This window comes from Opisthorchis viverrini (assembly GCF_000715545.1).
Source record: "Opisthorchis viverrini unplaced genomic scaffold opera_v5_24, whole genome shotgun sequence".
NCBI classification, from domain to species: domain Eukaryota; kingdom Metazoa; phylum Platyhelminthes; class Trematoda; order Opisthorchiida; family Opisthorchiidae; genus Opisthorchis; species Opisthorchis viverrini.
This window is the reverse complement of record NW_008751680.1, coordinates 640,546-653,721: the sequence shown is the minus strand read 5'-3', so window position 1 is coordinate 653,721 and position 13,176 is coordinate 640,546. Positions and strand designations below refer to the sequence as shown.

The window sequence follows — 13,176 nt, the reverse complement described above, 5'->3', positions numbered from 1 at the left end:
TACACATATATATATATATATATATATATATATATATATATATACGATTCATTCGGAATCGTGAGTGGACCAAGGTTAAATTCGATAGCCATTATTTACGAATGAGAGAATCGCGATAAAAAGAAGCTTAGTTGTTGTAATGTGTCCAGAAAGGGCCGCTGATCTTCGCCTCTCACTTCCAACGGAGAATAAAGATGCCACCTTATCAAGAGACTTCATAACCAGACAACGTCCAAGATGCTGACACAGGGAGTTAACCAGCGCTAACTTAGATTTTTCCCATAATCCGACGTTTGATCGGAAAACTCTTCAAACTACACTCTTGGCTCAACTTGGTCTTAATTCCTATGTAGAATGCGTCCATGCACACAGACTCTTCAATCAGGTCGAGCTCAATTTTTCTCTTAAGTTTGTTGCCCATTTGCCCCATTGGTGTCTCGTGGTATTTTATTTTATTGCCCAGTTGCTGATAGTCGAAAACTGTTGGCCTATCACTTGTTATTTTCGATGGTTATATGGCTGTGTTGATCCCATATGGATGACAGGACCTCTCAAGCGGCAAACTTCATTGACATTACACAACGGCTGCAAGTTAAATATTTAAATATAAAGAATGTTTGAGGATTGGGCATGCGGCGAGTGAATAAATGGCCTTCCACAAATGCTAAGGCATGGGGGCTACTACCGGTTAGGAACTTCATTGAATGTGCTCACGGAACAAACCCTAATACCTCGTTTGTCTTGGGGATTCACTTCCTTTATCCGTGGTCAACGAAAGTTGAATTAAGCAGAAGGCTCAAAGTGATCAATCTAAATACACGAACATCACAAGGAGGTTTCGGGGAATCCTATTGCCACGATTGGCTAGGTTCTGGGGACGGTTGTGTCGAAATTGTGTGCTACAAATTCGTCTATCACACTACAAACCGTTCAAATAAGTGTTGAATACCAGCATTTTGGCCAACGTCTGTCTCAAAGAAAAATATCGTGAGTGGTTCGTATCCCACTTGTTCCACGTCGAAGAGTAGTTTCTAGCTTGTCACTTATTGTGTATGAAAACAGCGCCTCCCTTAATCCGATCACAGGTGAAAGAGCATACAAATCTTCAAAAAGAGAGTTGGTTCCACCTTTACATAGGTACATAAGTGGGGACTACGCCAGCCTGACTAATCTTAAACAGACCGTGGGCTGTCTATGGATTTCGAACCATTGTCTAATACCCCTCAGTTCAAAGGGAAGTAAGCTCCATCGAACATCTTTGCACCGAAATTTCGAAGCTGCCAGTGTGGTGCAGATAATGGGAAAGTATATTAATGTGCCGTTGATCAGGTAGGACTCATTCAGTGTTCCACATAACTTAGAAGTAAATATTCGACCAAGTTGCCGTTCCACTCAAGGATAGATTTACTCAGCCCGTGTGGACTGCGCATAACTGATTAGCCTCAAACAGGACGAAGACGGTAGTGTGCCGTCTGTGGATGTTGAATGTTGGTCCCGCTCCCTTAACTTCAAAGTTCTTTATCTCCATCTTCATTTCGTCAGATGTTCAATAAAAGTGTATTAAAATTATGGGTCTAAAACTGCCTACAGCAATTCATGAACACTCTAGGTGGTACCTCATAACGAAAAAAACATGCGATCATTTCTCAGCCCGTCACCGACGGGTGCCAATATTCATAATCATTGTCATAATTGTCAGCTGTAATAACCGCGTACTTGTCGTACAGTGGTTGTAGCTGCCACAGTTTCGTTCACCGATGATTTGGAGCGGTGGGATACGTAAATACAGGACTGTCAGTGGACTGCTAAGTGGGGGAATTGAGAAGGGAGCCATTGAAGGCAATGGCTTGGATGCACGAGCTCCATTGAGGGCGCGACTCGGCCATGTCTGACAATGTCTCGAACCATTGATATGGCCCGTTTCGGGTTCCCCATCCAGGAAGACGGTAGTGACCAGCGCAGCTGCGTTTTATGGTAATGGCTTTCATACTTCGCTGCCAAGTCATTGTTTGACCGCCTCTGGCTCTCTTCCACCCTTCACTTGGTTGTGCGAAAAGAGCCCTTCGGGGAATTCGGTCGACTGGCGTACGGAGCATGTGGCCAGGCCAGCGCAACCGATGCAGTGTGATCAGTTCATCTATCAGGAGTGAGTTATTTCTTCCAAATACCATTCGACGTACTTCAGCAGTGCTAATCCGGTACTCCCACCAGACCCGGGTAATGCTCAGAAGACATCGATGGCCAAACACTGAAGGACTTTTGACGTCCTCAGCACGCAGAGGCCAGGTTTCTAATGCGTGTAGTAATATGAAGCGCACCGCAGCACCGTTAACTCGACCATTGACGGAAAAGCCGATGTAACGCCTTTGCCACAGGTGACGCTGGTTCACAGAAGCTGCTCTGGCCTTTCCAATCCGGATGGAAATATCATCTTTCGCCGGACCACCGGGACTGATACAGCTGCCCAGGCAAACAAATTTGTCTACTACCTCAATCGGTTCATCCGCAAACGAGAGGCCGGTGCTCGAGACCACTTGGTCTTGCAGTACTACTTTATACTTGTAGGTGTGAAGCCATGCAAAACTGTGGGGCGGAACTATTTAGATTATTTAATATTGTTTTCTTTACCACGGGGTCGTCTGCACACTCGATATCTGTGAGCGGACGCCCCGGGAGTACTTCTACTCCACAGGCACTATAGGCTGATAGTGAGTCTCCTGTAATCGTACAAATGACGAAGTTGGAGAAGAAAGGTGAAAGAAGACAGTCCTATCTGACACCACTTGGTAATAAGATGGAATACGAAAACTCACCAAATGTTTGTTTCCAACCGCTAATGGGCAACTACCAATGGACAGCTCAGCTGGTAGTTCTCCTCGTGGAAGCAGCAGCGACTATTTGTAAATAATTTTTTCTACTCTTTTTCTACTCTCTGCAGGAGTTGGGTGACAAGCATATTTACGGTGGTAAGTTGTTATTTTGTGAATGTTTTATTTGGATTGATAACATATTGTTTAGCCCAAATTCGAAAAGCTGCAATGCAAACAAATTAAACAACCAGCGTACCAGTTTAGTTGCGGACCCGACCAAATCAGCCCGAAAAACAGGAAGTTTGACAAAACGAAATGGTGGCACATGGCGACCACTCTTGGTGAGGAACCACTTCCGTAGACAAAACGGGAGGTATTTCCTATTCCTGAAAATATAGGATGTGGTCACCAAGCGTGCTCACTTCATCAAAACAAACACGGATCTTTGCATGTATGCATAACCATGTAGAGTCTGTCAATCATATAAGGCACGTTGCACTGTGCGGCATCAATCTGACTGTTGATCACTCAGCTTGTGTTGATACATTCCAAGGATGTGCCACTGTAAGTAGAGACCTTGGTTTCAATGTCCGGTAACACTAGACAGGCTGAATAGCCTCTCCAGCTTCGTCTGATTTCCATTGAGGTATTCATATCGGACTCAAAAATTCAGTGAATGGTGCTATTATCTTGGATGTTATCCTACGGTTGGAGACCTCGTTTAGGTAGGTTTTGTCAGTTAATGTCTAACGGAAAACCCTTCCTCGGAAAATTCACCCCAAAACCACAGGTAAACGTTCGTTTTCTCCTTGTATCTGCTCTCCAACCTCATTTAAAACAATTAAGTCTGGAGAAATGAACTGTTTTGGTTACTCACTTACTTGGGTACCTTACTAATTAAACAGTCATTTACTGTTGCCATATGTCGTCGGCTCAGAGGATGTTTTGCCATTTCGATTATAGCTGTTGCCATATGTCGTCGGCTCAGAGGATTATAACTCACCCCCAGGAATCAATGGACAGTGGTCTTTATATGAGGACACGGTTTGTAGGTAACTAACACCTAAATGGCTATTCCAGTCGAAGAAGGTCAGAGATCAGCGGTCGGACCTTGGAGTTGCGATAAAGCGCTCAAACAGCACACCGATGGATTCAACCTTTGCGATCTCAAGAGCTATGAGGTCGTCCTGTCCGGTAATCTTAGTCATCTCGCTGAATCCTTAGAGTTCAACGTCCATCGCCGCACAGGTGTGCATTTACGATATGGTTATATAGTAGTTTTCTGATCAGACAGTACTGAAAGTATCGATGATTTTCTGACTGACAAACTGACTAATAAAAGCAAACAAAGCTGTCAAAGCTGTTTATCTTGGATGCCACACTTGTTAGTCGCACTTTTTGGAGGGTCAAGTTCCTTAGCCTTCTGCAGTGCCAGTCAGTCTTGCACGGTTTGTGGATTGAATTTACGCAGTATGATTCCCCGCCAAATTAAATAGGAGTTTGGTCAGACACTTGAGCTTTTATCCCAGCTATCATTCCGTTCAGGTACACGTAACTACGAAGCCAGAGTTAGCAATCTAGGAGGAATTTTTGGCCGAGAGCCGATGGATTTCATTGAAGTCAATAAAAGACCTCTGTTCTTACTAAGATCACGTGAACCTTTGGTTGGTTGCTTCAAGCCTCAGGATCAAGCCTCAGTTTAAATGTCTCAAGCAGCGCATACATATGGTTTGTAAAATGTGAGTATTGGTGCGCTTGGTTAAACATTCTAAGAGCTTAAAAAATGTCCTGTAAAAAGATACCATTGCCATTTATCAAACAGCTTGACTATTTTGCAACACAACATTTAGAGACCTGTCGTATAAAACCAATGAAGTTGACGAAAATTTCATACCTGTTCATGCTTATGAAGGGCATGGCGGACCATTGCTTAGACCTTCTTGAGAAGGCTGGCGTGTGAAATGGACACATAAACGTAAGTTGTGTTTCAAGTAAAGAGGGCTGATTTCAAAAACTGATTTGGGGTCCCAAGAGCTTTAAACAAAATTGATATCTTTTTCAAAGTAGCCTATCCTGGAGGTGGTCTCTGCGGAAGGTGACAAGCGTATCTTACGGCAGTCAAAGAACGTTATCCTAGAGCTAGGTATTTATCCCTTACCCTGGACTTTGTAGCACGGTTGGCCGCCTGGAATATTATCAGAACCTAGGTCCAGTTGGCCATGTGGAACAGTGATAAGATTTCACAAAGTGTCGAACAATGTACAGGTCACTATGCGACACCGTTATTGGATTAGAAGGCTCAGGATAGCTGGCATTACCATAGTGTACACTAACCCTGCCAACATGGCTTCAACGTAAGTCGCTTACTCACGGATTTCTGTTGACATTGCATGTATTTAGTACTCATCTTCCCCATTTTGAAAAAGTGCTGGGGAACAGCCGCTACACTCGAAAGGGTTCATTTGATTGGTCCCTTTTAGAGTTAATTCCAACAACAACTTCGACGAATTAGTACGTGGCTCAGAAGTTGCCGCTTAGTTTTGCCCTTGAAATATGCATTTCAGCGTAAGATTTCGAGAAGAGAATGTCGCCCTGGAAACGAACAGCAGTTTTGGCTTTCCCATTTTTATCTTACCTTCATCAAGACTTTCTTCGAGACGCCGATGGACAACATTTTTACTAAGTACGACCGGAATACAGTAGGTCAAACTTGGGAAACCTGAAGTTCGACTTGTATGCTGGCCAGATTTTTGCACATCCGCACCAATACACTTTGTTAACCACTCTGGCACTATTTACTACAGGGTGCTTGCGTCACGTGATGCGAATCACGACATTGAAGAAACATTTTTGTCCATACCCTCAGCCTAAATGTCAGGTTAGGAGAGGCTTTCTTTAATTGGGTCTAATTCAGTAGCTTCTTTCTCTCTGTCACTAACTGATTTGACCTATGTTCTTCAGCTCGGACAACCAGTGCCAGCAGAATATCAAGTGTCAACCATTGGGATAGCCTGTAAGTAAATCAACTATTTCAGCAGTTAGTTATTTGCTATCGTGTATCCTTTTTAAAAAAGTTAGCCACTATAATGCCTCACAATCGAGGGTGATTCCAGAGGGATTTTAGAGATTGAATCGAGATTGTATTTCGCACCCAGATTGCTTCTACCACTAGACCGGTAGCCAGTATACGAAAAGCTCCTGTCTACAATTATATAACGCTATTTTCTCGACCTCAAGCCAGTCCGGTTTGTGTTCAATGAAAACATACGTTTGACAAGAATTCGGAAACTAAGCCTACTTTATGTGCCCAAAGTGAAAGAGCGAAACCGGTTGTGGACTGTCGAAGCTTTTTCAGAAAACTTATTAGTAGTTTTCTTGATGAATCCAACATAGTTGAAGAACGAGGTTGGGTGACTGGATTAAGAAGATGAATGCTTGTTTTGTTAATTATGCCGCAAGAAGAATAAAGATCAGGTGACAAATGTGCCTCACAAGAGAAGACCACCATCTGACAGTACCATGCGACCTAGTGACCTCGAGAATCTCTGGGATGTCATTTGGAATCTGCCAAATCTACATAGTGGTAGCTTCCACCTCAATCTTAGGCAAGATATAGGCATACACACCCTTTGGTCAAAGTGAGTACGCATGAACAAGCGTTGACTAGCTCTTTGAGGAGGATTTTTCTGACGAAAGCCTTGTGTAAATTTCCGGATGGTTTCCCTTCTGAGCAAACTACCTATAGTGTGATTTTTATATGAGGAATGTGTTGTTACTAATTCCACTTCACCATGTGGGGTAACGTGGAATAACCTTGTTCGTTACTCGTCGTGAAACATTCGGAATATTTCCGCACTGTTTGCTATAGGTTTAGAGCTTATCGAACCTCTGCTGCTTAAATTCATTTTGGGAGACTGTCTCTGCAGATTCCAGTGCTATGCAAAACTTGATATTTTACGTCAGAGAATTCAGTTCGCATGTGAGGTCAGGTGTGCCCTCATTAGTCGTGAAAATGTCCATTTTCATTGTCTTTTCAGTAACTGTATTGTGCTGAGTTTGCTGTACTCCCTGGAAGTGTCACACTTAGTCGGCCGGTAATTTATTTGTCAGCTATCCGTCTAAATCTATGTGGTGACATGCATGACAATTCACTACTTATTGATTTCCTGAAGTTAATTATGCCTTTGTTATGCTTGGATCCTCGGGTTTACACCAACCGAACACAAATGTGATGTGTTGGTAAGACACTTGAGACGACCGGTTTGAACTAAGACAGGGACTTTACCAGTAATAGCAACGGAACTCGAGTACAGTGGTCCTCCTGGGCTACTGACTAATCAGGGTCATCGCCTATGGACAAAACGATGACTGGTTTGCATTTTGTTTTCGAAAAAGTTTGGTGACAATCGGTAGATTTATTGCTGGGCGATGTTTCGTTTTTGACACAAAAGCTTCGTCACGACAAGTGACTAGGTTCCAAGGTTGGTCGATATTTAAGGCGGAAGGAGAACCAATCAGCTAAGTCAAGCTAAATCTCTGTTGGGTGTCGGCCGAGGGATTTGGTTATAAAAATAAAATATTTAAGAGGCAATCACTCATTAGTAACCACGAAGCTGCTTTTGTATTCCAACAAGCACGTGCCAGCTTGGGCAAAGACCACCCACATCCTAGACTTCACCTTCAAGTAGCTATGTGTTCACACAAATGGTGCAAACTCATATGCGCTCAAGGTGACGTTTCTGTACTACCATTGAGATATTCGATTTCATTCACATGAACCCATCGCACAGCTTGGTTGTGACAGCTTCTTCCCAACCTACCACTAAGACAACAAGAGTGATTCATGAGCCCGAAGGCTATAATATTGTGAGCGATCCTGTTTCATTCTAACGAGATCATTTGGTGAGTTGAATTACAGACGGGTGAAAGTTTGTTTAGGATTCAGAAGGAGGAATATCCTCTCATGAATCAACAACCAGCACATTTATGTTTTAGGTCTGGTCTGTCGTTTATTGACAGTCTGTCGGATATTGCAAAAGTGCAACGCAGATAGTTTTACGTTAAGTCCAGGCTAGGTCAACCTGGACTTTGTGTGTGTGGACAACTGTGACAGACAATATTCGAACCAGCAGTGAACAACCTGATAGGAAACACGGGGCATCGAGATGAGTAATGAAAAGTACGACGGGGGTCTCGTACGCCGATATATGTGATACCTAATTCCTGGAAATCGCATCATACACCTATTCTTTGTCAATGAGTTTTGATCAATCACTACGTTATTTGAAGGGTTGCTTCATGTTTTCAGAAGACCCACAGTACTCGTCCGACTGACCGTCAGGTTTATAAATGTCTGATACAGCCCTGGGTTACCACTAAGCTCACCTGTTTTCGAGACGGATTCAGCTAATTTTTTCCAAGGATCAGTTAGTCCCTTAAAGACTTTATTGGCATCTGGGACCCACCTACATACGCCTGTCCCATTAACGTCTTTTCACCTGAAAACATGGAATATAATCAGCCCAGGTATGTAAAACATCATGCTTAAAGCCATCAGCCTCTTCAAAAATGAAGTTAACTCTCATCTAATCAGTCAAGCGCACGCAAGTACACAATAAGAGTGGTGGTGCCCCTTTGTCGGAGCTAAGCTTCTTCGTTTAACTTCGAGGAGAGCACATATCTCCGGGGTAGGTTGGATGGACGCTGTTCGTATTTTGGGGCTAATCTCTTGAAAATTTCAATTTTAAACCAGATTGCAGGGACCTTTACAAACAAATTCTTTAATTGGATAGGGTTTTTCAAGGAGGAATATCCAAATTTATCTGTAGAAAACTCATATTTCGCCGCCAGTTGAGGGAAAACGCGGCGTCTTTTAAAATGTAGTTAAATAAATCAGTTCGTCTGCTACTATGGTAAATCCCATATTCTGAGCCCGGTCACTACGCACAATAAACAATAAAGTAGGGTTTAATTGGACCACAAGGTTGACGGAAAGTCAAAGTCTACCCCAATCCAACGAGACTAAAGAACGACGACATTGTATGCTACCGTAGATTTCTCAAAAATCTTTTGAGTGGTACTTCGTCACTAAAACTTGAAGCCATTTCTGAATGAATGGTGCAACATAGTTCCTAGGCCAAGTTATCCAACTTCCATGTTTTTAGATCAACAAGGAAATCCTGTTTGCACGCAGGGAGTTGGCATTCCGGTATCAGTGAATGCTGCTACGAGCTTTCCGCTACTACTTGTAAGGCCCTATTCAGGAACTTCCTCTCCCACTGCAACAACGCAGCAAATCCTGCCGACACAAAGAACAGCTTCGCCAACACCTACGGGCCATAATTTGAACCCACCAATCCAACAGTCCTCCTCGGTGCCGACGCTGTTTCGCCTGATTCCATCAAGCGCATCCCCTCTACCCTCGGCCACAGTCCCTGCAATGCAACAAGCCGCTTTCCCAATTATGGCTCAACCCTTGGTTTTGCAGCCAGTCACGCAAATACCACATCCTTTGCCAAACGGCGAATCGAAAGGTCCGTTCCGCAGTCTGAGTGATGCTGGGAACATTGTAAAGGAGGCTAGTGGTAAGTAGAACAAGAGGGGAATTAGGGCATACAGTTAGTAACCTTTACACGGTTCTTTTCCTTAAAAGATATCTCAAACAAAGCAAATGCAGTGGATTAAGAAGGATAAAACTTTGGTGACCGATGAGTCTTTAAAGTGAAAAACATTTTTACAAGCGATGAAGAAGCGAACATTCTTCTTGGCTTGCTCAAATTTAGCAAAATGACCCCAAAGGAGCAATACACTTTAACCGGCCCAGGTTTTTTGGTCCATTGGCTGGGACACAACATAGATATATTAAAATACATGTAGGTATAAAAAGATAACTAACTACGTGTTCTTCCAAGAGTTGGATTGATGATTAGGACTTTGTTCCCGGAATCTGGGGGAATCTATGTATCAGATCAGCAGAGGCTTGACTGTTAATTGAGTTTGCGGCTTATATTCATGTCAATTTGTTGAAGTCAGAAACCCACTATTTCCCCCGTAATTCGTACCATATTGAGATTCATCAGCAATGTATAGCCTAAACGTGACAAAAGAGGTCTGTGGGCACCACCGGGTTTTTGAAACTCATTTCATCTTACGTACATAAAACTCCAGGGGAATTGTCGGATATCTTCATACTGGAGACTTGAAGCAGTCCAAGTACTGCACATCATGTGGAAGAATTCCAGTTCAGAAGTGTACTGCACGAAACCGTCCAGTCTCGGAAAGTGTCCTCCGAAATAGGCTGAAAAGTATTATCTTCATTTTTCGCCTCACTTGGAACACTAGTCATCTGAAAATATTTTCGTACTGTGTTCTGGTGAATCAAACACCGGTGTTGCACGATGAAAGTCACGTGCGTTCATCGAACTGGGTGGTTGTTCCAAGGCTGTCTCTCTAGCACACATCAAAGTGCGGTTAAATGACCATCTAGAAATAAGCAACCACGTTTGAAAGACTACGCTGGTCATTTGTATACCAGCAGTCATGACTTAGCATTCCTCCCGATAGAAATTGGCAAATGCGCGGAGACGGAAGTAACGTGGGTCTGTGGTAATCCAGAAAGTGGGCTTGGTGGCTAAGGATATTTGCTGAAACACTGACGCGGATAGGAGAAAATGTCAGGACGGGTTTCTAATAGTCAATTGAAACAATGAATTTTTGTTCTATGCTAACACTTTATATGATAAATAGTTATATGAATGAGTGGGGCAACAATATTTCATGATGACTGGGTGAGAGCTACACTGTTAAGAAACCGTCAAATAACCGATTTTAACCGCTATATAACCTAAGCATACCCGAGCTATGATGCTGAATCGTGTTAGCAAGCACTTGGGTGCAGAAATCGAGTCTCAGATATACATGTTGACCTTTTGTCAACATGTTCGTGCTCTAACTCAAGGGCGGTCAGCCCATGACTTGGCAACCAAGCGCAGAGGCCGTCAACGGATAACTAAGCAGCATCAGGGAATGACGCCCTCTCAAATGTGGACCCTAGGTGAGACAAATAAATAGTTGGTTAGCCTAAGAGGCATGCTTTCATTGACCCTGCATCAAAGCTATCGCCTTAGCTGTGTACTCCTCATCTTTTCCGCTGTCTGAAGACAGATATACAAGGTCCACGAGCTGGAGGAATGATCGCCTGAAGGGGCCTTCACACCAATGGTGAACAAACCTTAGCAACTGGAATAACTGAAGATTGGTCAAATGTTTGCATCTGAGAAGATGGAATGAATGACTGAAGCCTCAAGAGGGAAAACGATAGGCAGGAGATCACACAGGCTGACTGACTGACTGACTGACCGACTGACTGACTGACTGACTGACTGACTGACTGACTGACTGACTGACTGACTGACTGACTGACTGACTGACTGACTGACTGACTGACTGACTGACTGACTGACTGACTGACTGACTGACTGACTGACTGACTGACTGACTGACTGACTGACTGACTGACTGACTGACTGACTGACTGACTGACTGACTGACTGACTGACTGACTGACTGACTGACTGACTGACTCCAAGTGGTTAGAGCGCGAATTTACTGACCGAAAGGTTCGTGGTTCGAACCCGACCTCTGCCACTCGACTTCCCCTGTCTAGACATGGGCGACCTGGCAGTATCCTCCCAGCCTTCGTGCTTCCTTCTGGTGGCATGGCAGCTAGGCACCGAAAGGGTGCTACAGCTGAATGAATGAATGAATGAATGAATGATCGATGGAGATGTTATGTGGTACGCATTAATATGCAGGCCAAACTCAAGCAAATGATTGGCTGGACCGAGTTACGTGGTCCACACTCAAACGCTCACGCTTCCTGGCTTGTTATAATTAACCAATTAGAATGCTGGCTTGTACATGAATCGCATGTCCCCACAATTTATAAGCACAAGTAACTACTGCCCCAGAATGTGTAGTGTGCTTTACTTTAGTTTAAAGAGCCGTTCCATTAAGCCATCTATTTAAGGCTTTTTGTGTCTGGTATTGCTGCGCTAGGTTTTAAACGATGTCTGTTTCTATGGTTGGTACTTTAAAAGCGTAGCTAGATAGCACCAATTGCAGGCATTTGTCACCATTCGCCTGAGGCGTTCCACACTGAGAAGCTCTACTAAAACAGCAAAGACACATTGCAGCGTATGAAGATGTTTGTCCTTCTAATTTTCCCACGGTAGCTTACAAGCTTTGTGTTGAACACAATCCATTAGGATGTTATTTCTACCCCATTTAGCCCAGGGACGACCTCTGGAAAAGGGCACCCCGAAGCCGCACGGGAAAAGCTCACATTCGGACAATCAACGTGACTTCATTTCATCCCCAAAGGTGACTTCACAGCAATCTCTATTCCGCCGGATCGACCCATAGAACGCACAATACACACCCTTAAACTAAGCAATACCTATAACCCGCTCCAATTGATTTTGGTTCGCGCATCAGGCGCCTGTTTAATTTACTCATCAGTATCACTGTTTAATTGTCATTTTCGTTTATTGGCCTAATACGCACTTCATTTTTCCGCTCTGGCTGCGTCTTTTTACTGCTGATGTTCATCAGATATGTTGGCGTTATCCCACGGGCAAAATATGCACCAATTTAAGGTAATCTAAATACATAGTACGTGTTCATAATCTGCTCGGTCAGTTAACTCGGCCTACGTTACGTAGGACAGTAGTCTCTACAGCAAGCTCCCTGTCAAAGTAGAAGTGATTTGGGGGAAAAACAGCTGCGCGACCAATCAAGACGGTGACGAGTAGCCACTCTGAAGGCGCTCGTACTGGATCAAAAGCCAGTCACTCGCGGACATAAAGACAGAGACGCCGAACGAGTATCTTTTAGGCGATCTAGCTGATGAATCTTGTGCCCCAATCAACAACCTGAACAACCTAAGCAATCGATACTCACCCTATCAGCCAGTAACTTATCGCATGATCACCCTATAGCACCTCAGAGCATTAACGAATGAAACTCCTCATCAAGTACATCTTGGTATTGCAAGCATACCAATCCAGCAATTCATTGAAAACCTTGCTGAACAATCTTTAGATGCTCATTGCAAGCGAAAAATTGGAGTTTGCAAGAAGCCATACTAAATAATTTCTACATATGACCTTGAGTCTTAACATGATTTTATTTACAAACGAATTGCTGTCCATATTCTTGTTATCAATGAATGCACCCGGGGTTGAGCAAGGATTTTATTCGCCCTTTGGGTACCATCTGGTGCATTCAGGTAAATGACAAAGAGTTGAAAATGTGGATTTCTTTTTACACAGTTTGATTATTGATCATCATGGAACACAAATGGGTG

At 43.5% G+C, this 13,176-nt stretch overlaps 1 protein-coding gene across 1 annotated transcript in view; it reads left to right on the top strand.

The window, feature by feature from the left end:
* Window positions 1-12,388, top strand: part of T265_02078 (hypothetical protein) — a gene marked incomplete at both ends in the record, with an annotated part of 14,579 nt that extends 2,191 nt beyond the window's left edge. Inside the window, 4 exons of the mRNA XM_009166237.1 lie at window positions 2,939-2,966; window positions 5,772-5,823; window positions 8,975-9,394; window positions 12,100-12,388. Coding sequence (XP_009164501.1) covers window positions 2,939-2,966; window positions 5,772-5,823; window positions 8,975-9,394; window positions 12,100-12,233 — 634 coding nt within the window. The remainder of the gene's footprint in view (window positions 1-2,938; window positions 2,967-5,771; window positions 5,824-8,974; window positions 9,395-12,099) is intronic.
* Between the last annotated feature and the right edge of the window lie 788 nt (window positions 12,389-13,176).